Raw genomic sequence first — 16,295 nt, forward strand, 5'->3', positions numbered from 1 at the left:
CAACCAGCTACCTTTATGGAGGTGGTTCCACCCTGGGGCCAGTGCCAGGAAGATGTCTGAGATGTCCTCACCTGACCTCCAACTTTGAGTGCCATCATAAATTTCTCGATGTCTTCTTTTGAGATATATTGGCTCAACTCCCCTTTCGAGTTAGCTGAGGAAACTGCCATAGCTCTAAATATCTCTCTAAGGAATAAAGAGGGTTGGTAGAGGGGAACTGTTTCTCTCTTGCTGAAATTGGGTATGTTTTTCTTCAAAAGTGGGTAACATAGTATGATGAAATCATGCAAAAAATAATGAAAAACCAGAAGAGACCAGTGTGGTTGCTGATTATGACTTTGCCCTTCACTAGCAATATATCCTTTGGCAATTCATTAAATCCTGGAGACTCTATTCATGTGAAAACTTACTGTAATAAAAATCAATATGAGAATCCTAAGAGATTGGATATGTGTTATTGGGTACCAACTTTTAGGATCTCAGCCTGCCCTTTGGATCACATCTTTTTTTAAATTTAAATATATATTTTATTGAGTTCAGAGCTGAAGGGAGAGGGAGAGAGAGCTAGGAGCATCATGATAAGAGAGAATCATTCAGCCCTAAGCGGTTTGGCTCAGTGGATAGAGCGTCGACTGCGGACTGAAGGGTGCCAGGTTAGACTCCGGTCACGGGCATGTACCTTGGTTGCGGCACATACCCTGTAGGGAGTGTGCAGGAGGCAGCTGATCGATGTTTCTCTCTCATCGATGTTTCTAACTCTCTATCCCTCTGCCTTTCTCTCTGTAAAAAATCAATAAAATATTTTTTTAAAAAAAAAGAGAGAATCATTCATTGGTCTGAGATGAATGTCTGAGATGCCTCTCAGACATCCTGCACACCCCCTACTTGGAATTGAGCACAAAACCCAGGCATGTACCCTGACTGGGAATTGAACCAGTGACCTCTTGGTTCCTGGGTCAACACTCAACACTTGAGCCACACCTGGCGGGTTTGGCTCAGTGGTAAGAGCATCGGCCTGCAGATCAAGAAACATCTATTTAAAGAATTATCATCTCGCTGGCCAATTTGAGCATTGGCCCTCAGACCAAAGTATCTCAGCTTTGATTTCCAGTCAAGGCCAGATACCTCAGTTGCAGGTTCTTCCCTGGTCCTGGTCAGGGCACGTGTGGGAGGCAACCATCTATGTGTCTCTCTCACAACAATGTGTCTCTCTCTCTCTCTCTCTCTCTCTCTCTCTCTCTCTCTCTCTCTCTCTCTCACTCACTCACTCGTGCACTCCTCCCTCCCTTCCATTCTCTCTGAAAATCAATGGGGGCAGGAGAAAGAATTCATTACAAGTTTAATAAAAATGAAACAACTGAAACCACACCAAGGTTCCATTTCTTCTCATATCAGATTGACACAATTTTTAAAGCATGCAATGCTGGGAAAACAAGCTCTGCCACACAGGACTGGTGAGAACGCACACCAGCACGACCCCCTGGAGTGAAGTATCATAACATCTAACATCAGATTTTATTCACTCTCCCCTCAGCAAACTCTCACTTCTAGAATTTACCCTGAAAAATCCCCCGCCATTAATATGAAACTATATTATGTCACTATAATGAGTAACTTTGTCCACATATCGTTTCATATTTGTAACAGCAAAATACTGAAAACAATGTAACTGCCTATGAGTTGGAGACTGGAGGAATATACTACGGCATATTCCCCAGTGGGGTATTATGCAATCAAAGTGTAAGTAAGATCTCTATGGAACAATGTGTAATTATGCTACCTTTAGAGTAATAAAAAAAATAAGGATAAGTGTACATTTGTGTGCACATATATATTCCTATTAATGTGTATAGTTTTATTTATTAGGAGGGGAGAGGACCACAGAGAAATAAAACCCAGAAATTAATGAAAATGATTACCATTGGGGTGCGTAAGAGGAGAACGGAAGGGCTAAGGATGGCATTAAAACTCCTCTGGGGGGGAGAACCAAGATGGCGGCATAGGTTAACACGGAGTTTGCTGCTTTGAACAACTACTTCAAAAGTGAAACCAAAAAACGGAAGGGACGTCACCCAGAACCACAGGAACGCTGGCTGAGTGGAAGTCCTACAACTAGGAGGAAAGAGAAACGCATACGGACACTCAGAGGAGGCGCAGTGCTGAAGTCAAATTCTGAGGTGCGGAGTGCGCGGAGCGGGCTGGCGGCGGAGGGCGCGGTTGGCGTTTTCAATCGGGAGGGAGTCGCAGACTCTGAGCTCCAGATACAGGCGAGTCTTTAGGGACCCTGACTCAAACGGGAGAAGCGGGACTGTCTGGCTTCTGTCAGAGCGAGTGGAGCTTTCTCTCCAAGGTTTGCAGCGGGTGCTGGGACTCAGAGAGGCAGAGCCTCTGGGGACAGGACTGAGAGCCGCCATAACTGCTCTCTCTGGCCCACCCTATTGATCCTGTGTGACCCGCCCCGCCCAAGCCCTGCACAGAGGCATTTGCCGGATAGCCTCAGGCAAAGGCTAGATTAGCACCTCCCTAGAGGACAGAAGTTCTCTCACTGCAGACACAGCTGATTCTCATAGCCACTTGGCCTGGAGGTCAAACCCTCCCTGGTATTAACTACAACAATCAAGGTTTAACTATAAGACTGCGCACAAAGACCACTAGGGGGTGCACCAAGGAAGCATAACAAAATGCGGAGACAAAGAAACAGGACAAAATTGTCAATGGAAGATATAGAGTTCAGAACCACACTTTTAAGGTCTCTCAAGAACTGTTTAGAAGCCGCCGATAAACTTAATGAGATCTACAAGAAAACTAATGAGACCCTCGATGTTATATTGGGGAACCAACTAGAAATTAAGCATACACAGACTGAAATAACGAATATTATACAGACTCCCAACAGCAGACCAGAGGAGCGCAAGAATCAAGTCAATGATTTGAAATGCGAGGAAGCAAAAAACACCCAACCGGAGGGGCGGAATGAAAAAGAATCCAAAAATGCGAGGATAGTGTAAGGAGCCTCTGGGACAGCTTCAAGCGTACCAACATCAGAATTATAGGGGTGCCAGAAGATGAGAGAGAGCAAGATATTGAAAACCTAGTTGAAGAAATAATGACAGAAAACTTCCCCCACCTGGTGAAAGAAATGGACTTACAGGTCCAAGAAGCGCGGAGAACCCCAAACAAAAGGAATCCAAAGAGGACCACACCAAGACACATCATAATTAAAATGCCAAGAGCAAAAGATAAAGAGAGAATCTTAAAAACAGCAAGAGAAAGAAACTCAGTTACCTACAAGGGAATACCCATACGACTGTCAGCTGATTTCTCAACAGAAACTTTGCAGGCCAGAAGGGAGTGGCAAGAAATATTCAAAGTGATGAATACCAAGAACCTACAACCAAGATTACTTTACCCAGCAAAGCTATCATTCAGAATTGAAGGTCAGATAAAGAGCTTCACAGATAAGGAAAAGCTAAAGGAGTTCATCACCACCAAACCAGGATTATATGAAATGCTGAAAGGTATCCTTTAAGAAGAGGAAGAGGAAGAAAGAGGTAAAGATACAAATTATGAACAACAAATATGCATCTATCAACAAGTGAATCTAAGAATCAAGTGAATAAATAATTTGATGAACAGACTGAACTGGTGATTATAACAGAATCAGGGACATAGAAAGGGAATGGACTGACTATTCTTGGCGGGGGGAAAGGGGTGTGGGAGATTCGGGAAGAAACTGGACAAAAATCGTGCACCTATGGATGAGGACAGTGGGTGGGGAGTGAGGGCGGAGGGTGGGGCGGGAACAGGGAGGAGGGGAGTTATGGGGGGGAAAAAAAGAGGAACAAATGTAATAATCTGAACAATAAAGATTTAATTAAAAAAAAAACTCCTCTGACTTTACCTTTCCATAAAGTTTTTACTTTTAAACCATGTAAATGCTGTACATATTCAAAAATAAACTAAATCCAGTTGGATCAAAAACTCAATACAACAGAAAAAAATGAATCTAACTGCATACAAAACTGATTAAATAGCAATGCAGAAAAAAAATAATTCAAGTAACTTTAAACACTACTCTAACTGGACATCCTTAGCGTGATATAATCTAAGGATAAAAATACTTGCAAAGAAGCCCTGAAACCAGCTTAATGAGTTTGTTATTGGTAGTGTTATTATGGTGGGAATGCTGCACCTATTGTGCATATTGTGCTAAAGGTAGTGATGCTTTTCAGGAAACAGGATTCTTGCCATGGAAAATGTGAGATGTAATGTGTAATGGGAGCCTTACGATGTTCCCGTTGTAATTGGAAGTGTGAATAAACATCCACCACTCATCGTTATCGCTGTTCACTGGAAAAGCCTAGAAGCAATGACACTCCAGCAGCAAAAGCACATCTACTGCCCAAATGCTGCTTCCCACACGCCGTCCCCACAGCACTCTGTAACAAGGACGGCTCCTTGGAGAAGGAGCTGACTACTGGTTGGGAGTAGGAAAAGTGCAATCTGAGTATCTTTTTATGCCAGAACTAAGGAAGTGCTCAACAACTAATGGGTACACATGAAAAGGACAGAAGTTTCCGATTAAAGGGTTCTCCCATTGGCGAAATGAGAAACAATTTGAACATCAAAACGAATAATGATGGGAATAGATTAAAGCCCATTGAATAAAATACCAACTCATGGCCCTAACTGGTTTGGCTCAGTGGACAGAGCATTCAACTCCAGTCAAGGTCATGAACCTTGATTGCGGGCACATCCCCAATAAGGGGTATGCAGGAGGCACCTGATTGATGTTTTTCTCTCTCATTGATATTTCTAATGCTCTATCCCTCTCCGTTCCTCTCTGTATAAAATCAATAAAATATATTAAAAGAAATACCAACCCATGAGTCCAAATTGGAACCAAAAATGCACGATGGCTGGAAGAGGGGATTCCACTCCAAAATATGCCAGCTAATAAATATAGAAGAAATGACAGAATTGCAACTACAGATGAAATAGTTGATGCAGACAAGAAGCATCAATGAAACAAGAGATAACCATGGCCTCAAGGTATCACCATTCATATTACTTACAAACTGCAAAAGGACAAAAGGTACTTTACAATGGGAAGACCTGATGGAAACCACTTTCACGAAGGGATCAAACTAGGCATCACCAATAATGGAACTAGCTGATATCATGTGCCTTCTGATGATGCAAAAGAAAATATATGACATCACCTATGCAGCACTTTGGCTCAATACATTTAACCTGAATCTCTAATGAGGAAACAATCACTGAAATCCAGATTATGGGACAGTCTACAAGGCAACTAAAGATACAAATTATTGGTGGAATGTTTTGCTAAAAGGGGAATGCAATCCATGATCTTCGTTGGAACTTATGTGGGGGAAACACAGCTATAAAGAAAATTTTGAGGAGATTTGGGAAATTTGACCATAGGCTATATTATATTGACAATGTTATTGTATCAGTAAGTTCCTGGAGTATAATAATTTTATTAGAATTTGCTTTTTTCAAAGGGGATGCATGCCAGAATACTAATAGTATCATAATATAAATCTGAGTTTACTCCAAAATGATTCAGACCTGTGTGTGTGTGTGTGTGTGTGTGTGTGTGAGAGAGAGAGAGAGAGAGAGAGAGAGAGAGAGAGAGAGAGAGAGAGACTGGAAAAGAACTAGAGAACACCAATATGGCAAAATACTTTAGCAATTTGGTGAATGTAAGTTGAAGAATAATAGGTGCTCATTGTACCGTTCTTTCAACTTTTCTATAGGTTTGGCATTTTCTCAAATCAAATTTGGGAGAGAAATTAAAATCTACTAGTCATCAAAAGACATCAATAGGTGAGTAAAAACTGGTAAACTACAGCATGAAAAAAGGGCAATGTCACCATAAAATCAACAAAGGCTTCACATCTAAAATATATAACACTTTCCTGCATATCAAGAAAAAAGACAAATAGAAAAATTGGATAAGAAGACACTTGTGAAGAATTCATAAAAGAGGATATACTAATGGTCCATAAACACTTAAAAAGTGTGGCTCAACCTCACTAGGGATTAGGGAAGTGGAAATGAGAGCCACAAAAATGTATCCTACACTCACCATAATGGCTGAAATTTAAAAGGTTTACAATGAAAAATGTGGCAAGGGTGTGGAACAATAGAAGTTTTCTTATACTACTAGTGGGAGTGTAAAACAAAACAGCCACTTTGGAAAACAATTTGGTATTATCTACTTTATGATCCTTTCCTAGCTATGCGCCTACCAAAAATGCATGTTCACTTGCAGCAGCAGACACACATGCCTGTTCATAGTGCCATTATCATAATAGCCCCAAACTGTGAGTCAAATTTCCATCATCATCATAACAGATAAATAAGTTGTGATATATTTATATATCATTCATCTGATGGAATCGTCTACAGCAATGAAAATGAACAAATGACAATCTTATGTAATAATATGTATAAATCTAACAAATGTAAAATGAATGAAAAAAAAACCATACACAAAATAACACAAACTTCATTACTGCATCTATAAAAAGCTCACAGCAGGCATATATAGACTACTGTGGTTAGGGATGTAAACTGAGGTAGTAAAACTTTCAAGAAAGGCAAGGGAGTGATTTTTATAAAGTTTTCATGGGCTATGCTGGGAGGGAATTGTGACTAGGAAGGATCACAATAGGGAATTCCAGGGTTCTGGTGATGTCAATTTTTTACCTAGATCAGGGGTCCTCAAACTTCTTAAACAGGGGGCCAGTTCACTGTCCCTCAGACCGTTGGAGGGCCGGACTATAGTTTAAAAAAAAACTATGCACAAATTCCTATGCACACAGTGGTGGCAAAAACACCCGGCGGGCCGGATAAATGTTTTCGGTGGGCCGCATGTGGCCCGCGGGCCGTAGTTTGAGGACCCCTGACCTAGATGGTGGTAACACTGATACCTTATTTGTGATAAATCATTGAGGTCTACACAATTGGCTCATGTATGTTTTTCAATGTTTATTTAACAACAAAAATATATATTTTTAATTTTTATCCTCCTCTGAATATATGTTTATTTAGAGAAAAAGAAGGGAGAGATAGAAACATCAATGTGAGAGAGAAACATCAATCAGTTGCCTCCTGTATATAAACCCCAACCTAGGAGTGAATCCCCAACCTAGGTATGTGCCCTAAATGGGAATCAAACCCACACCTTTTGGTGTACAGGATGATGCTCCAACCAACTGAGCCACCCAGCCAGGGCAGCAGTTACTTTTTTACATGACATATACAGAAAAGAAAAACATCGAGATGAATTAAACACCTCAGTAGAAAGATTTCATAGTACACTAGACACAGCTGAAAGTGAATTCGTGAATTGGAAAGTAGACTAAAGTGACTCAGAACATGGTACAGGTATAGAGAGAGAGATGAAGAAAAATGTTGAGAGAGATGAAAGATAGCATGAAAAACTCCAATAGATGCTTAATGGGAATTCAAAAATAATAGAGTGAATGGGCAGAAGGTAATAGTAGTAACGGCTGAGAATCTTTCAGAATTAAAGATATGAATCCTCAGATTGAAAAAGCACACCAAGTCTTTCACAGGATAAAAATAAATTCATACCTAGATACATTGGAATAAGATAAAAGATCAAGGAAAGTGAGAGAATCATAAAAAGTTCAGAGAAAAAAGATGAACTACAGAGGAGATAACAGACCAACGGCAGACTTCTTGTCAGCAATAGTAGATGAGACAATGCAATAATAGCCTCCAAGTTTTGAAGGAAAATATCTATCAATCTGGAAACTTATCCTCAGCTATAACATTCAAGAGTGAAAGGCAAAATGAATACATTTTCAGATATACGAAGACATGTATTACTCATAAGCCCTCACTGAAAAAATTCTAATATATTTTCTTCACCAAGAAATAAAATAAACCTGGAAAGGAGTAGTGGGATGTGAGAAATTATGTACTAGGAATTAGTAAAAACACATGGCACCCTGAATATCTTCTGTTGGCTCTCCAAATCTTCCCTACACCCTGCTCCACTCTAAGTGTCGTGGAGGCTGCCCAGTATGAACTACATCAACTAAGTTCCCTTATTCTCTTGCTTGCAATTGAGTTTTGCCAATGAGTAGCCCCAATAGGACACTGCAGAAAGGGAGGATGGTCATGTCAGAGAGTATGGTCTCATGGTTCCTCCTGGCATGATGATCCTTGGCTTGGGAAAAAGAAACAAAGAGGACGACAGATGGAGTAACACTGATGCCCCCATAATGCATATAAATTGCTGAAACTATCTGAAAGAGAAACATATGAGGAACCTTCCCTGAGTTATTATATCACTACGATTTCATGATGTTGATGAAATGCACTATGTTAATTCTCTGAGGCCACTGCTTCTCTCAAGATAACCCCGTACATACATCTCTTCTTTCAGGTTTCTACAACTGCTCCTTTCCCAAATCCCTTCAGGCCTAGCAGTGCTAAAACTCTGGTTGTTACAAGCTCTGGCACATTAAACTGCCTCTTGTGGGTTTCTTCTTCTCTACCCATACATACTCATTAGATAAAGCTGCTTTAATTAATTTCTTTGTTAAACTCTCCTGGAATTGTCCTAATTTGAGTATGTAATCTGTTTTCTATTAGGACACTGACTAAGAAGCTGGCAAATTTAAATAAGTTATTAACTGTTATGATGTAGTAATAATCACCTAATTTGAGAGAATTTAAGTCGTGATAGAACTAAAACATTAGCCAACACAACAGAAAAGATGAGAAAGGTGAATTACACGGCAATAAAGGGGTTGGAGACCCTTAGCTTGTTCAGAATGAATATAGAGAATTAGTGAAATTTAACCTTTGCTAGAAAAATATAGTCAGAATGAATGTTCAAAAATTTTTTAGAGTTACAAAATATATATATCTCCAGTCTTATTTAAGTTGCAAACCCTTCTCTCTATATTTTAGAATTCCTAACTTCTTACAGTTCTTCAAACTGAGTACATCTCACATTGAACTTAGTATCTGCTCTCCATTCAAACTTAATTTCTGTGGCTAGGCAGTGCTTGAGTCTTACTCCTTCTCTCTCGAACCACCCACAGCCCTTCAAGAACAGAAAATTGTACTTAGGAAATACCCCTTGAATCCATCCCTTTGCTATTCTGACACAGCCACTGTCCAACTTTATTTCTCACGTTCGAACTCACCTCCACTCTAGGCCTAAGCCTATTTCTATTCTCTCACCAACACCAATGCGCAAGTAGCACTATGAGAAAGCAGTCAGACGACACAGAAATGTCTCCTAAGACTACTGTTCAGCGGTTGAGTAATATTCGTATCTTAGCAACCAAGCCTAGAATGCCCAACTGTAACTGACCAATCAGCTCATATCTAAAGAACCTAAGGTGGAATGGAAAGCCCCTCCCCCCTATGTTGACTCCTGAGAGAAATGGCACAAAGCAGTTACTCCATAAATATCTGTTGAGAGAAAAAATGAGTAAATGAACTATTTTTTCTTATTTTGAATCAAAATTATGCACAAGGAGAGATATACAAATATATGTTCACGATGACATTATCCTATATAATAAAAGGGTAATATGCAAATTGACTGTAAGGGCAGAATACCCGCTGGACCAGTCACTATGAGGCGCACTGACCACCTCTTGGTCCCTTTCCCCGGCCAGCAGGCTCCCATCGCCCGATGGCCACCTGCGGCAGGTGTGGGGATAAAGAGCCAGCGGGAACAGCCTACCTCTCAGTCCCTTCCCCCAGCCATCAGGCACTGATCACCTGATGGCAAAATGGGAACGGGGGGGGGGGGGGGCTGGCTGCGGGCACCTGGGAAAATGGTCTTGACCACCGGCCAGGCCTAGGGACCATACCCATGCACAAATTTAGTGCGCCAGACCTCTAGTTTATCAATAAGTAAACTTCAAAATACTCGGCATTTCACAGTATATAGGTACATTACAGTTCAAATACATGATGCAATTCATTAAAATAATTTTTAAATACTTTTTAATGACATAAGAAAATGTTCATACTACATTAAGTTTCAAAAAAGAGGTTTCATGCCCTGGCTGATGTGGCTCATTTGCTTGAGTGTTGTCTCAGGCACTTCAGGTTACTGGTTTGATTCCCAGTCAGGGCACATGGTCAGGTTACGGGCTCGATTCCCCATCGTGTTGGGCATGCGGGAGGCAGCTGATTGGTGTTTCTCTCTCATGTTCATGTTTCTCTTTCTCCCTCCCTCCCTCTCTCCCACCCTGCCTCCCTTCCTGCCTCCCTCCTTCCCTTCACCCCTCCCTTCCTCTCTCTCATAAATCAATAAAAAAATATTTTTTTAAAGAGGTTACATTTGGAGACTTCCAAAATGGCGACCAGCAGGAAGGTAGGGAGGGAGAGAGTGTGAGAGCGCAAGGAAGTGATAGAGGAGTGTGTGGACGTGTGTGGTGTGTGTGTATGAGCTAGGGACAGTTAGATTCTGCAGGTCTTCTTAGAGTCTGCTAAACCGGGCAGTCCTAGGCGGCAGAGTCCCGCTTCCTGCACGGACACTCCTGGGCGGCCAGCACAGGCACGGAGACCACGCCATCTTGGGAAACAGAGCTGCTTGAGACTACGATCCTGGCCTCAGCACCACCCAGTCTGATCGCAGACGCATACCAGGACCCTGCAGCCACTGGGGACAGAGACCTGTGACCACAGCTACAGACCTGCGGACACCAAAAGTTCAGAAATCCCCACTGCAGATCCGTGAGTAACAGAGCCCATCCCCCCTTCCAGCAGGCTTGCAGGCAGTGCCAGAGTAACTAACTGATAGACCCACCCCTTGCCAGGGCCTCAGGGCTCCAGGAACTTTAGCCTGGAAGTGCGCGAGCACCTTGGATCTGATTCTACCCGCACTGCCAGCTTCTGAGCCCTGGGCTGGAAGCAAACGCTCGAACTCCAGGAAATGAGCCTAGGTGCACTGCCTTCTTCTGAGCCCTGGGCTGGGAGCAATCGCGCGAACACCGGGAATTTGTCCCACATATCACAGGCCCAGGGACCCCGATTCTCTGGGCAGGTGGAAGCACCAAGCACCAGTGACTTGACTGTGTTTCTTTTCACCTGTGCCTGAGATCCTGATTCCCTGTGCATTCATACTAAGAGCCAGTGACTCCAATTCCTGGTGCAAGGGCACACAGGGACCCTGATTCTCAAGGCAAGGTCGCGCGATGCAACAGAGACTCTGATACTGGATTCTGGGGAACTCTGACTCCTGGCACACGCTAGGGGGCTCTGGTTTTCAACACGCTTCAGGGGGGTCTCTGTTTCAGCACAGTGCAGGCAGGGTCCCTGATTCTAAGGGCACATACGAGGACACATTGAGCGCTGACAACACTGACTCTGAGCGAGCCTGGTTCCCACCAACCCACAACAACCACACATCTTAGTGTCAGAGCTCCTCAGTGACACTAGGGTGGTGGGAGGCTCCCACTGCACACGGCCCAGGCCCACGCAACTTGACATTTGAACCATCGGGAGATAATCAGAATGAAGAGACGAAACAACACCCAGAGGAAAGACAATGAGGAGTCACCAAGAAAGGACATTAATGAAGTTGAAGCACACAACATGACAGAAAAAGAATTCAGAATAATGGCTGTACAATTCATTCACCGGATGGATGAGAAAATCAACAACCTATGCAAGAATCAGGAAGAAATGAAAAGTGATATAGCTACAATCAAGGAAAGTTTCAACAGCAGACTAGAAGAAGCAGAGAACCGAATTAGTGAATTAGAAGATAAGGCAGAGAAACAAGCTCAATCTGAACAGCAACAGGAGAAAAAAATTAAAAAGCAGGAGGAGAGCCTAAGGGAGCTTCCGAACAACATGAAACGAACTAACATATGCATAATAGGGCTGCAAGAAGGACAAGAAGAGCAGCAAGGATTAGAAAATCTATTTGAAGAAATAACGTCAGAAAACTTCCCTGATATGGGGAAGAAAAAAGTTACACAAGTACAGAGAGTCCCAGGCAAGATGAACCCCAAAAGACCCACACCAAGACACGTCATAATAACGATGGCAAATGTACAAGACAGAGACAGAATCTTAAAGGCTGCAGGAGAGAAACAGAGAGTTACCTATAAAGGATCCCCCATTAATCATTATCAAATGATTTCTCAACAGAAACACATCAGGCCAGAAAAGAATGGACAGAAATTTACAAAGTGATGCAAAGCAAACGACTCAATCCAAGAATACTCTATCCAGCAAGGCTATCATTCAAAGTTGAAGGGGAAATAAGAAGCTTCACAGACAAAAAAAGGCTAAGGGAGTTTATCACCACCAAGCCAGCAATGCAAGAAATGCTAAAGGGACTGGTGTAAAAAGAAGAACTAAAAAGCCCAGAAAGAAAACAGCCACACAAAAAAATAGAAATGGCTACAAACAAGTACCTTTCAATAATAACGTTAAACGTAAATGGACTAAATGGTCCTATCAAAAGACATCGAGTGGCTGAATGGATAAAAAAAAAAAAACATGACCCATATATTTGCTGTCTACAAGAGACCCACCTCATTAGAAGGGACTCACACAGACTGAAAGTGAAAGGATGGAAAAATATCTTTCAGGCAAATGGAAATGAAAAAAAAGCTGGGGTAGCAATATTTATATCAGACAAAATAGACCTCAAAGTGAAGGCCATAACAAGAGATAAGAAAGGCCACTTCATAATAATAAAGGGATCAATACAACAAGAGGATATAACCCTGATAAACATATATGCACCCAATGCAGGAGGACCCACGTACATAAGAAAACTCCTGGAAGGTATCAGGGGAGAGATCGACAACAATACAATCATAGTAGGGGACTTTAATACACCACTGACATCACTGGATAAATCTGCTAGACAAAAACTAAGCAAAGAAACAGCAATCCTAAATGACTCACTAGATCAGATGGACTTAATTGACATCTTCAGAACACTTCACCCCACAGCCACAAAATATACGTTCATCTCAAGTGCTCATGGGATATCTTCAAAAATAGACCACATATTGGGTCACAAACAAAGTCTCCCCAAATTCAAGAAGATTGAAATCATACCAAGCATCTTCTCAGACCACAAGGCCATAATATTAGAAATAAACTACAACAAAAACAACTCAAAATACTCAAACACTTGGAAGCTGAATAGCACGTTATTAAATATTGATTGGGTTACCAATGAGATCAAAGAAGAATTAAAAAACATCCTGGAAACTAATGACAATGAGAACACAACAATCCAAAACCTTTGGGACACAATGAAAGCAGTCCTGAGAGGGAAGTTTATAGCTCTACAGGCCTATCTCAACAAACAAGAAAAAATGGTAGTAAATCATCTAACTCTACAGCTGAAAGAATTAGAAACAGAGCAACAAGAAAAGCCCAGAGTGAGCAGAAGGAAGGAGATAATAAAGATTAGAGCAGAAATAAATGACATAGAGACCAAAAAAACAATACAGAAAATCAATGAAACAAAGAGCTGGTTCTTTGAAAGGATAAACAAGATTGACAAACTCTAGCCAGGCTCACCAAGAAACAAAGAGAAAGGACCCAAATCAACAAAATCAGAAATGATAGAGGCGAAATAACAACAAATCCCACAGAAATACAAATGATTGTTAATAAATACTATGGACAACTCTACTCCAACAAACTAGACAACCTGGAGGAAATGGACATATTCCTAGAAAAATACAACATTCCAAAACTTGATCAGGAAGAATCTAAAAATCTCAACAGGCCAATAACTATGGAAGAAAGTGAAGCAGTCATCAAAAAGCTTCCAGCAAACAAAAGCCCAGGACCAGACGGCTTCACAGGGGAGTTTTACCAAACATTCAAGGAAGAACTAAAACCTATCCTCCTCAGACTACTACAAAAAATCCAACAGGAAGGAACACTTCCAAGCTCATTCGATGAAGCCAGCATCACCCTAATACCAAAACCAGGTAAAGACAACACAATGAAAGAGAATTAGAGGCCAATATCCCTCATGAACATAGATGCCAAAATCCTCAACAAAATCTTAGCAAATTGGATCCAGCAGTACATCAGAAAGATCATACACCACGACCAAGTAGGATTTATCCCAGGGATGCAAGGATGGTACAATGTCCGCAAATCAATAAACGTGATACATCACATAAACAAATTGAAAGAAAAAAACCACATAGTCATATCAATTGATGCAGAAAAAGCATTTGACAAAATTCAACACCCATTTTTTGATAAAAACTCTCAGCAAGGTGGGAATTGAAGGATCATACCTCAACATAATAAAAGCCATATATGACAGGCCCACAGCCAACATCATAATCAATGGACAAAAACTAAAACCATTTCCCCTAAGAACAGGAACAAGACAGGGATGCCCACTCTCACCACTCCAGTTCAACATAGTACTGGAAGTATTAGCCATTGCATTTAGACAAGAAGAAGAAATAAAAGGCATCCAAATTGGAAAAGAAGAAGTAAAACTGTCCTTATTTGCAGATGACATGATATTATACTTAAAAAACCCTAAAGACTCCATCAATAAACTATTAGAATTAATAAAAGAATTCGGCAATGTAGCAGGATACAAACTTAACACCAAGAAATCTATGGCATTTCTATACACCAATAGTGAATGTGCAGAAAGAGAGTCTAAAAAAGCAATTCCATTTACCATCGCACCAAAATAATTAATCTACCTAGGAATAAACTTAACTAAAGAGGTAAAAGAGCTCTTCTCAGAAAACTACAGGACGTTGAAAAAAGTTATAGAGGAAGACATAAACAGATGGAAGAACATACCATGTTCTTGGATTGGTAGAATCAACATCATTAAAATGTCCATACTGCCCAAAGCAATCTATAAATTCAACACACTTCCCATTAAAATACCAATGGCATATTTCACAGACCTAGAACGTACTCTCCAAAAATTCATCTGGAATAAAAAAAGACCCCGAGTAGGTGCAGCGATCCTGAGAAAGAACAAAGTAGGTGGGATCTCAATACCAGATATCAAGCTGTATTACAAAGCCACTGTTCTCAAAACTGCCTGGTACTGACACAAGAACAGACAGATAGATCAATGGAATAGAATAGAGAGCCCAGAAATCAGCCCCAACCAATACGCTCAATTAATATTTGACAAAGGAGGCAAGAACATACAATGGAGTCAAGACAGTCTCTTCAATAAATGGTGTTGGGAAAATTGGACAGATACATGCAAGAAAATGAAACTAGACCACCAACTTACACCATACACAAAAATAAACTCAAAATGGATAAAGGACTTAAATATACCACGGGAAACCATACAAATACTAGAAAAATCCAAAGGCAACAAAATCTCAGACATATGCCGAAGCAATTTCTTCACCGATACAGCTCCTAGGGCAATGGAAACTAAAGAGAAAATAAACAAATGGGACTACATCAAAATAAAAAGCTTCTGCACACCAAAGAAACCATCAACAAAACATGAAAACCCACTGTGTGGGAAAACATATTTGCCAATGTCATATCTGATAAGGGCCTAATCTCCAAAATTTATACAGAATTCATACAACTTAACAAAACGAAGATAAACAATCCAATCAAAAAATGGGCAAAGGATCTAAATAGACACCTTTCAAAAGAGGACATTCAGAAAGCCAAGAGACATATGAAAACATGCTCAAAGTCACTAATCACCCAAATCAAAACAACAATGAGGTACCATCTCACACCTGTCAGAATGGCTATTATCAACAAATCAACAAACGACAGGTGCTGGAGAGTATGTGGAGAAAAAGGAACACTTGTGCACTGCTGGTGGGAATGCAGACTGGTGCAGCCACTATGGAGTTTCCTCAAAAAGCTGAGAATGGAACTCCCATTTGACCCTGTGATCCCACTTCTAGGAATATATCCCAAGAAACCAGAAACACCAATCAGAAAGGATATATGCACCCCTATGTTCATAGCAGCACAATTCACCATAGTTAAGATCTGGAAACAGCCTAAGTGCCCATCTGTAGATGAATGGATTAGAAAACTGTGGTACATCTACACGATGGAATACTATGCTGCTATAAAAAAGAAGGAACTCTTACCATTTGCATCGGCATGGAAGGAACTGGAGAGCATTATGCTAAGTGAAATAAGCCAGTCAATGAAGGAAAAATACCACATGATGTCACTCATTTCTGGATAATAGAGACCATTATAAACTTTTGAACAAAAATAGATACAGAGGCAGAGCTGCCTCAAAC

The 16,295-nt window shown here is 40.9% G+C and overlaps 1 protein-coding gene across 1 annotated transcript in view; it reads right to left on the reverse strand.

The window, feature by feature from the left end:
• Window positions 1-170, reverse strand: part of LOC308513848 (maestro heat-like repeat-containing protein family member 1) — a gene marked incomplete at both ends in the record, with an annotated part of 45,692 nt that extends 45,522 nt beyond the window's left edge. Inside the window, one exon of the mRNA XM_081083949.1 lies at window positions 72-170. Within this exon, the coding sequence (XP_080940075.1) occupies window positions 72-170 (99 nt within the window). The remainder of the gene's footprint in view (window positions 1-71) is intronic.
• Window positions 171-16,295: the final 16,125 nt, after the last annotated feature.

The sequence above is a fragment of the Myotis nattereri genome, assembly GCF_964212035.1.
Source record: "Myotis nattereri genome assembly, chromosome: 2".
In the NCBI taxonomy this organism is placed as follows: Eukaryota; Metazoa; Chordata; class Mammalia; order Chiroptera; family Vespertilionidae; genus Myotis; species Myotis nattereri.